Genomic DNA, 9,766 nt, shown 5'->3' with positions numbered 1-9,766 from the left:
ATATTCTTTATTTTATTTTTTTAAAATTATAAGTGAGACTCGAATTTAAGACCTCTAAATAAGTATAAGAGATTATATCATTTGAGTTATAACTTGTTGGCAAAGGTATATTTTTTAGGAGAATGCTAGAGAAATAATGACTATTTTAAACAACATGAATAACCACCAATCAAATAAAAACCAACTACACCTCTAAATTAATCATCTAAATTTTAATATTAAAATAACCATCCGTACACTAATAAAATGAATATCCGATATATCTACTGTTTACATTATTTAATATTTTCATTATTTACCTATACTTTTCCTATTCTTTATTATCTTTTGCGTAATATTAAAAATAATTTTTCTTACAGTAGAATCGTAAATTACTTTGGTTAATTCTCTTGTATTTCATTTGAATTTGGGTTGCACTACAAGAGAAATAGACTAAAACCGTTATTAATGTACGTGAAAACCGTGGCGACGAATGAGACTGTGGTGGGTAAAAACTAAAAAGGTAGTCGATTCATCCTTTTGCCACTGTTTTGAGGCGTTTTAAACTGTGACAAAACAAAACAATCAAGACCTCTGTCTAGCCTCTAAGTCTTTTCAGCACTTGTGCACCATAAAAACCGTGACAGAGGAGCTTGGAGAGGTTCACGTTCTTACTTCCAAGTGTATTTTTAATTGAGAACATGGAGATCTTCCCAGAACACGTGCGACATCTGTGGAACGAATGGGAGCTGAGGGGGCTGGTTTTGCTAAGCCTAACATGGCAGGTTGTCCTCATCATTTGTGGCTCATGGAGGAAGCGTGCCCGTGGTGGCTTCATCCGCTTCGTCGTTTGGGTAACATATTTGTCAGCAGATTGGTTAGCCACGGTTTCTTTGGGCACACTTGCCAACAACCAAGGAGACGCGAGCACACAAGATAGGAACCACGCCCTGCAGACCATTTGGGCTCCCTTCCTTCTCCTCCATCTCGGCGGCCCCGACACAATCACTGCTTACGCCTTAGAAGACAACACCTTATGGCTACGCCATTTGCTCGGTCTACTTGTCCAAGTTTCCGTGGCCTTCTACATCTACTTAAGATCTTGGAGCACCACTGCCTTGACTTTTATAGCCATTGCAGTGTTTGTTTCCGGGATCATTAAGTATGCAGAGCGCACTTGGGTTCTGAGATCCGCTAGCGCCGAACAACTTGAAGAATCTTTGCTCTCCGCTCCGGCCATACAACCTCCAAATCTCAAGCTTTCTTATGCCAATGCCGAGCTGGAGTATGTTCACAGAGGATACTACTTGTTTCCTGTTCTCAAGCGTCTCTATGCCAATCTGAGCCTAAGGTTCGCTGAGGGTCAGCGAACCTACCAATTGTTTTTGTATGACTTGCTTTACACGAAATCAACTATAATTTACTCTCTACTAGGTCTCATTTTTCGTTTTGTGTTTTATCCATAGTGTCTGCTTTAGCTTCATATGTTGTCTTCCTTAATGTTCATGAGCATGAGTACTCAAGGGTTGATGTTCCTATAACATATTGTTTATTTATTGGGGCTTTTTTACTCGAGCTTTATGCATTTGTGTCCCTTGTTTTGTCGGATTGGACTTTGAATTGGCTAGTTGTCAACAAGCATAGTTCACTGCAGAATTTCATATGCTGGGTTTTGTCTCGTTGTCGGAAAAGGTGGTCAGGGCAGTTAGCTCAACACAACTTGTTGAATTTTTGCATGAAGAAGAGGGTAACAAGATGCATTCGAAATGATTTTCTTTTCAGAAGCTACTTTGTGATGGAATTATACAGGCAAAGGACATGGGAAGATGCTGATGCTGATCTCAAACAGTTTATCTTTAAACATCTCACACAAAAACAAGAGCTGTACAAAGAACAAGGATTTGATTACAATTTTCTCAAGAAATTGCTCTCTTATAAAGGTGACAATGCTTCCATTTCAATAAAAAATATTGGCTGGAGTGTTGAGGTGGAATTCGGTCATAGCTTACTCATTTGGCATATTGCAACTGATATATGCTACCACTCTAGAACAGAAGAATCCGAAAAGGACTACAGGGAAGTGAGCAAAAGAATATCAAATTATATGTTGTATCTTTTACTCCTGCGTCCACTCATGCTGCCTAAATGGATCAACAGGATTACTCACGTTCGGAACACTTTCAGGGAAGCCATAAGGATATTGCAGCGTGAGCAGCTGCCGGTGAAAGATGCTGCAAGCGCTTCAACATTGCTGATTCAAATGTACACGCAGTGTCACCAGCCACTCGAACAACTTCGAGTGGAAAAGACTGGCAAGTCTTTGCTCCATGAAGGTTGCCGCCTTGCTTCACAGATTGAAGATCAGAGAGTTTCATGGGAAGTGATTTGTAATGTGTGGATAGAGATGCTTACTTATGCTGCAAGTCAGTGTGAATGGGAGGCACATGCTCAGCAACTCCGAAGAGGAGGAGAATTTCTCACTCATGTTTGTCTTCTCATGGCAGAACTTGGTTTGAGCGAACAATTTGATATTGGGCGGAAGGGACTCAGTGTAGAAACCCAAAATGATGGATGGGGATGTGTAAGAAGTAAATTACTAAGTTCTTACTTATAAGTGATGCAGCAAATTCAACTTTGTATGGTGTTATGATCTTCTGTTTTTCATATTTTTAAAAGAAAATGTTTGTTGTCATTCTTGGATCTTCTTGATCAGCCAAGCCAACTCTTGTTTAAAGCATTTTAACCGCTGACAATGCCATGAAAATACTTAATGAATTATATTCCCTTTTGGAAGAGGATGATTCTTCACTTTCATTTTTGTATTCCAGTAAAGTGTATATGCCAAGATATTAGTTCTTGTATACACCTATGAAAACATTTTAGGCTAATTAATAGTTGATGCATTATTTTCAGTTTTAAATATTAGCAGCGTTGTTAATCAATATTCTTGAGTTGATACAACCAAATTGAATTTGGTTTCCTTAGGTTATATGGCATATTCCACCAAGCTAGAAACCAAGATTTTCTCCTTTTGTGTGCATTTGGAAACATTAAGCACCTTAATATGATTTGCTTAGGCTTCTAATCTTGTGAGAATCCTATATATTTATGGTTCATAAGCAATATACTCAATTATATTTGACTTCAATCTAAGAATAGTGGGAAGGGAATGGACCTGACAAAGGCAAACATAATATAGTCACACTATGATAATAGTTAATAGCAGTAAAATATTGAAGAAAATGCAGAAAAACAGAACACCAAAGTTTAATGTGGGAAAAAACCTCTCAATGTGAGAGATCAAAAAAACCCACAGGAAGGTATATAGGTATACTATTATCCAAATCAAAGCTACAAAGATGTCTCAAAACTTAGAAGTACTAATAAGCATACATATACAACTCTTGTACAAGGACACATACACATCAACAAAATGAAATCAATGATGCTTGTTTACAGACTTTCTGGCAGTTCGACTTGAGAGCTCAGATCACAACCACACCTCGAAATTGAAGTACTATGAGTGAAGAATCTCCACTTAGACAAGAAAAGATTTGACCATTCGATCGTTCACTTGATGAGGTTAATACACTAATGGGAATTTAGAGAGGAACCCCAAAAAGTGTTTGCTCACATAAAGGAAAATGATCTGCATAATAAATACAAAAGGATGAGATCAAGTTTGTTGCCTTCCTTTTTAGCTTCAAAAACAGAATTGAAAGGGAAAAATTCAGCTTGAGAAAAATAACAATACTGCAATAGAATATTTTACAAACGTACTTACATGCTCACCAAGTTGAATTGCTGCCTAATGCACACTTTAATGGTGGAATCCATAAAGAAAGCAGATCCTTAGGTTGACCCTAGTAGTTACCCATCTCTTCATGCCCCTGGAAAATCTGAGTAGGTATCCATAAGAAATGTTACTAAATAGAGCAATCTCAAGTATCACTACCTATAGATCCATTAAGTTTATAGTTACCTTCATACAGAGTTTAGCAGCAACTCTTCTTCTTGCAGTGTTCTCCAAGCAACAGACAGTCTTGAATTGAAGTAGTAACAGAGAGGAAGGCAGTTTCTCTCCCAGCATATTTCTCCAACCTGAAGTAAAATATGGCGAGGAATAAAGTACCAACTTGAAGCTAAAATAGAAATCAAGTCTTACGATTCCTAACATATTAGTCCACTTAACCACCCAGAATGAACTCTTAATTCATGGTAATTACTAATTAATATCTTCTGTTCTGCTCTAAATGCAATTTTATAGAAAAATATGTGTTAAGAAGTATCATTTAAGCATGTATGAATTTAACTGTGGTATGACAAACATGAAAGATTAGAGTATTACCTTGTCAGAAATCTCTATTCAGAAATTTGTTGCCCATTGACTTCGATGGTGGGGATGTGGGAAATTTTAGGCCAAATTGGTTCATGTTTGTTCTTGCAGAGTTCTCCCAGCAAATCACAGTCTTGAATTTTGAGTAGTGAGAGAGAGGAAGGCAGCTTTTCTCCTTCCATCTTCTCCAGCTTTGGACAATATGAAATGTGTAATTGTTGGAGCGAAGTGAGGCCGAGAAGCTGGTTGCACTCCAAAGTCTCCAGATTTTGAAAGTAACAAAGGTGCAAAGTGGTAAGGGAGGGAAGACAAGGCAGCAAACCAACCTGTGTGAATGACCTCACGCAAGAAAAATCCATAGTAAGCTTAGTGAGGGCGCCTAAGTTGGCCATCCATGATAGCTCCTTCATTTGCTCGTCGCTACCTTCCAAAACAAGCTCTTTCAAGTTAGGCGGAAAACCACCCTCTGGCACCTTACAGATTTTCCGGCAAGCTCCTATGCAGAGAGAGTGTAAACTTGGAAGAAGAGTATTCATGTGACTCGGAAATGCCTCCAACTTGTCACAATATGTGATGCTGAGATGAGTCAAGTTGGGTGCAGCCAGTCCTTCTCCTGCAAATGACACTAATTTATGGCATCCATTGATGGTGAGACGTTGAAGAGCAGCGTGCGGTGGCTCTGACATTGAAACTGATTCCAGATTCAGACACAACGATATCTCGAGATTCGTGAGATTGGGAAAGGAATCCAATGATAATGAGGTAAGTGAATGGCAGCTGTCTTCAATTTGTAGCTCTACCAAATCATACTTCTGCTCCGGCTGTTGCTGGGGGAATTCCAGTTTTCTGCAATCCATGATCTTCAACTTTTGCAAAGATCTGGGTAAAGAATTGCCCGGAAAGGATAAACCAGACCAACACCCTGAGATGTGCATTTCTTGGAGGTGACTTAGATGGTTGTTGCTCATTGCCTTAAACGCAGAATCCACCACCGACACACATCCCTTAATTGATAAAGTATAGCCATTAAGTATCATCTCTTGATTCCATCCCTCTGGAACTTCTGATATATGTAGTTTGCGAACTTCCAAACCATCTGACAAAGAAGAAACCATCCTCAAGAATACGCCATTAAGCATATCGCCCTTCAACATTGGACAATTTGTTAACTGAAGCTTCTGGAGTTGAGGAAAAGTTTCAAAGTCAGGTAAGTGCCACTCCTCCCAAGATGGCATATCATGAAATTCCAATGTCTCCAGTGAGGGAAATGGTGGAATATGCGAAGAATGATGATCCCCTTCGTTCTTGTACAACTCCATGCCAATACTCCTGAGTTGATCAAACCTTTCAATGCGCAGGGACTTTAGAGATGACAACTCTCCAAGTGAAGGCAGCTTGAAGCAATTGTTGCAAGACACCAGAGATACACTTGTCATATTGGTGAAGGCAGAGTGCCCCAACCAATCTGGAAATGTTGTACCCTTGTATCCCTTGATTTTCAACACTTTCAAGTCATCGTGCGCTTGCAAGCTCTCCAGTATATCTCTTTCTGTTTGTGTTTTGAACCACATTAGCAGCTGAAGACCATTCCAAGCATAATTCGTCGATGTGCGTCTTATCTATTATCCTTGCACTCCTTCCTTGGCTGACGTCAACAACATTCTCCAACTTCTTAATCTCAAATGATCCGTGAAGATTAGCAAGCCCTCCTACTTCTTGGATTCCGTTATCTTCATGCTTGCCCGCAACAAAGCTACTTAAAAATTGCAAGTTTTCCAATTTGCTTATTCCTCCCGGCATTTCTTTCAAAGGAGTTTTCCTAACATCAAGATGCCTTAACTTCACAAGCTTGTGCATGCCACTAGGCAACATGGTCAACTTGGTACATTCATACAACATTAATGTTTGTAGATTGTACAAGTTGCACAACGACTCTGGCAGTGTCTTAATATTTGTCCAAGAGAGATTCAAATAGCGTAAACGAATCAATTCACCTATTATTTCAGGCAATACATCAAGTTTACAAAAGGATAAAACTCTCAAGTTTTTTAAATTTGATGCTATGCTTTCCATGCTAAACAAATCGTCCACACACAAGGATGTCGTTAGATTTTCCAATTTAGCAATGGAATTACGACTATTCAACATTCCAAAGGACAAATACCGAGTCTGAATCTTTATCTCCTCATTTTCACCAAGGTTTTCCAAGTTGCAATGGAATTCTCCAGCAAGATGTATTGCTAACTCATGCAAGATATCATCCATCACAAAATAATTGTGATGAAATTGAATCTTTCTGAAAAATAATCTGGAAACTAGTTCATCAAAACACTTACAACCAATTTCTTCTAAACTCTCTCTCCGCCGTTGTGGTGGTAACAGATCTTCGGCCATCCACAGCAAGATTAGTTCATCTTTATCAAAATAATAATCTTTTGGGAACAACGAGCAATAAATGAAACATTGTTTTAAATATGTCGGCAGATGATAGTAACTTGTTAATAATGAAGACATAACCTTATTTTCTATCGTAGGAATTTGCAAAATGTTACTCGATAGTATTTTATTCCATTCCCTCGCATCATGCTTTGCGCGCAAAAAGCTTCCAAGTGTTTCTGCAGCTAACGGCAAGCCATCACATTTCTCGACAATCTTTCTGCCGATTCTTTCGAGGTCTGAACTCCCATTTAATTTAGGAAAGAATACATTATCCGCAAAAATAGACCAACAATAATCATCCGACAGTTTCTCAAGAGGGTATGAGTTACAATTTTGGATCCCTGAACCAACATTTACCTTGCGGGTAGTTAGAAGAATAGTGCTTCCCTTTCTCCCATGTTGAAAAGGGGTGATAAAACTATTCCACTTGTCAGCGTCTTCACTCCAAACATCGTCCAAAACAATGAAGAACTTCTTTCCTAACAGTTTTTCCTTCAAATCTTGTTGAAGTAAATCAAAGCTGTCAAGACTACAAACACCCCAAGAGATCCGTTTTATAATATTCTTTGTAGCGTCAACAACATCAAAATGTTCAGAAACACAAATCCATGCTCTTAGATCAAACTCCATCCTCACATCCATGTTGTTGTACAGGCATTGTGCTAAAGTAGTTTTACCAACCCCGGCCATACCAACAATAGAGATGACGGACAAGTTATGATGATTGTTGTCATTGAGCATCTTGATTAGTGCCTGTTGGTCACCATCCCTGCCGAACACATTCCTCTTCACAAGAGAAGTGGATGGAGGTCTCAATCTCAATGAGGGGCTACCCGTTGGAATAAATATGAGACCAAGGCTAGATTCCCTTTTCGCAAGTTCTTCTATTCTTTCAACCACCTCTTGCATCTTATCTACTACTGTCTGCCTACCTTCAGGATTGACGTAGTTAAAGCGCCAGAAACGTACCACCTTTTGAGTGGCGGCTTTGGTGAGCACATCGTCCAGCAAATCATTAGCAGTGTAGAGAGCATCCCTGAAACTATCAAGCCATTTTCTCACAAGTTCGTTTCCAAACTGCTCCTGCTCAATGTTAGCAGCCAGATCTTCTGCAACCCGGATAGCAGTCCTGAGCCTCTCAACCAGCTTGTTGCCCCACACCAAGACAAACTCATGTGAACTGAGCCTGTCTAGAACAACGTTGGCCAAGCCAGAAACTAAACCTCCAGAAAATAGTGGTCCAGCCATGGTATGATGATCACAACAACAGGAAATGAATGAGTGAGTGATTGGATTTTGAGAATGTAAAGAAGAGAGTGCAATAATGCTGCAAGGTAAAGGTATTCAGCAATAATAGGGGATAATTTTAAGCAGTGGAGTGCATAGCTGACTTTGCAGTTGACTTCATTTTTATCTTCTTCTTCTTCTTCTTTGAAGGATGAAACAAAGTATTCAAAAAATCTAGAGCGTGACCAATGGAAACTAGTCTTCGTGGAAATTAAGTGTTTAGACATTGGCTTCACGCGGTACCTGTCTTTAAGCACCTTTGTGAAGTTGTTTGGAAACCATTTAACTCTATTTCTTTTAAGAAAAAAATTTATTTATATTTGAAACTCAATTCTATAATTTGAAATGACTATAATATATTAATAGAATAGAATTCAAGTTTAAAGAGTGTGTGAGTAAATTTGAAAATTAGAATTCCCTTTTGGTCGAAAGATGAGAATTGAAATTCTCAAAAAAATTCAAATCATTCATTTTAAATTGTTCCAAAACAATAAAAAAAATTCAATTCTTCAATGAATTCTAATTCTTAGCATTCCAAACAAACGTCTTATGCTTAGTTTATGATCATTTTTCGTGTTTTTATTTCCGAGAGAGATGTAACAAATGAAAATTGCAACTTGAGCAAGGTTTCAAACTTTTGCACAACCAAGGTAATAGCTAGTACGGTTAATAAAAGAAAATATGTACATTTTGTAAAAGAAAATAAGAGTAATTACCCAAATCAGTCCCCAAGGATTTTAAAAGCGAACACTTTAGTCCCCAAGAAAAATTAATACACAGATCAATCCCCAAGATTTTACTTTGGCGGACAAATCAGTCCCCAATTCATTTTTCTTGGGAACTAAAATGTCCGTTTTTAAAATCCTTAGGGACTGATTTTGGTAATTACTTTGCCCGAAAAATGAACTGGGATTGATTTGTCCGCCAAAATAAAACCTTGGGGACTAATCTGTGTATTAATTTTTCTTGGGGACTAAAGTGTCCACTTTTAAAATCCTTGGGGACTGATTTGGGTAATTACTCAGAAAATAAAATAATTAGTAGCAAATATACTTGCATGACAACAAATCTATATGAAAATTATATTTCACACTAATATTGATACCAAAAATCAATGACAGTGAAATATGCAACCAATAATAAATGCAATTATTTGAGCAGTCAGATTAAAGATTGTTAAGATCATGATGCTTGATCCTGCAGATTACTTATGGAATTCATGCTCTAATACATGAAGTAAGGTTACATTTGTAAAACATAATCCATTATATCCTTACTTTTTCAATAATATATTCCTAGCTAGTAGAGACAACCAAATTGTTAATCCATATTCTTAAGTTGAGTACAACCAAATTGAATTCAGTTTTCTTTTTTTTTTTTTTTCCGGTTATATTACTACAAGAAAATTTGTCTTATACCATGTTTTAATTAGAAGTGTACTGAAAAGCTGAAAAATGTGGCTATAACTGGTCACGCTTTTCAAATGGTCACCTGTTCAACTGTGGACAATTTTCTATAGCCACGTATTTTGGTATCAATTGCTACGCTTACTTTGTGGCCACGTTTTTGGTTGGAAAAATGTGGCTGTTGGTAGAAACGATGATTTTTCTCCTTGTATGCACATTCTGTGTTTTTAGTTCCCAGGGATGCTATAAAGCTATTAGATTTGCAAGTTGAGGAAGCATTTTTCAACTGATGCACGACCAAAATTTAAACGTGCATTAG

General features: G+C 37.8%; 2 protein-coding genes and 1 pseudogene across 2 annotated transcripts; 1 reads left to right on the top strand and 2 right to left on the bottom strand.

The window, feature by feature from the left end:
* The first annotated feature begins 490 nt into the window (after positions 1 to 490).
* LOC148572854 (uncharacterized) lies at positions 491 to 2,791 on the top strand (annotated as a pseudogene).
* A 381-nt stretch (positions 2,792 to 3,172) lies between these two features.
* Positions 3,173 to 8,222, bottom strand: LOC148572852 (putative disease resistance protein At3g14460). Its single transcript, XM_088505502.1, has 4 exons — positions 4,328 to 8,222; positions 3,962 to 4,080; positions 3,764 to 3,878; positions 3,173 to 3,628 (listed from the first exon to the last, which is right to left on the bottom strand). The coding sequence occupies exon 1, from the start codon at positions 5,884 to 5,886 to the stop codon at positions 4,342 to 4,344; it is 1,545 nt and encodes a 514-aa protein (XP_088361628.1). The 5' UTR covers positions 5,887 to 8,222; the 3' UTR covers positions 3,173 to 3,628; positions 3,764 to 3,878; positions 3,962 to 4,080; positions 4,328 to 4,341.
* LOC148572853 (putative disease resistance RPP13-like protein 1) lies at positions 5,886 to 8,002 on the bottom strand. Its single transcript, XM_088505552.1, has 2 exons — positions 5,985 to 8,002; positions 5,886 to 5,892 (listed from the first exon to the last, which is right to left on the bottom strand). The coding sequence occupies exons 1-2, from the start codon at positions 8,000 to 8,002 to the stop codon at positions 5,886 to 5,888; spliced, it is 2,025 nt and encodes a 674-aa protein (XP_088361678.1).
* Positions 8,223 to 9,766: the final 1,544 nt, after the last annotated feature.

Source organism: Arachis ipaensis, chromosome B2, assembly GCF_059453495.1.
Source record: "Arachis ipaensis isolate K30076 ecotype BB chromosome B2, ASM5945349v1, whole genome shotgun sequence".
Lineage (NCBI taxonomy): Eukaryota > Viridiplantae > Streptophyta > Magnoliopsida > Fabales > Fabaceae > Arachis > Arachis ipaensis.
Note: the sequence above shows the minus strand (reverse complement) of the source record. Positions and strands in the feature narration are given on the sequence as shown.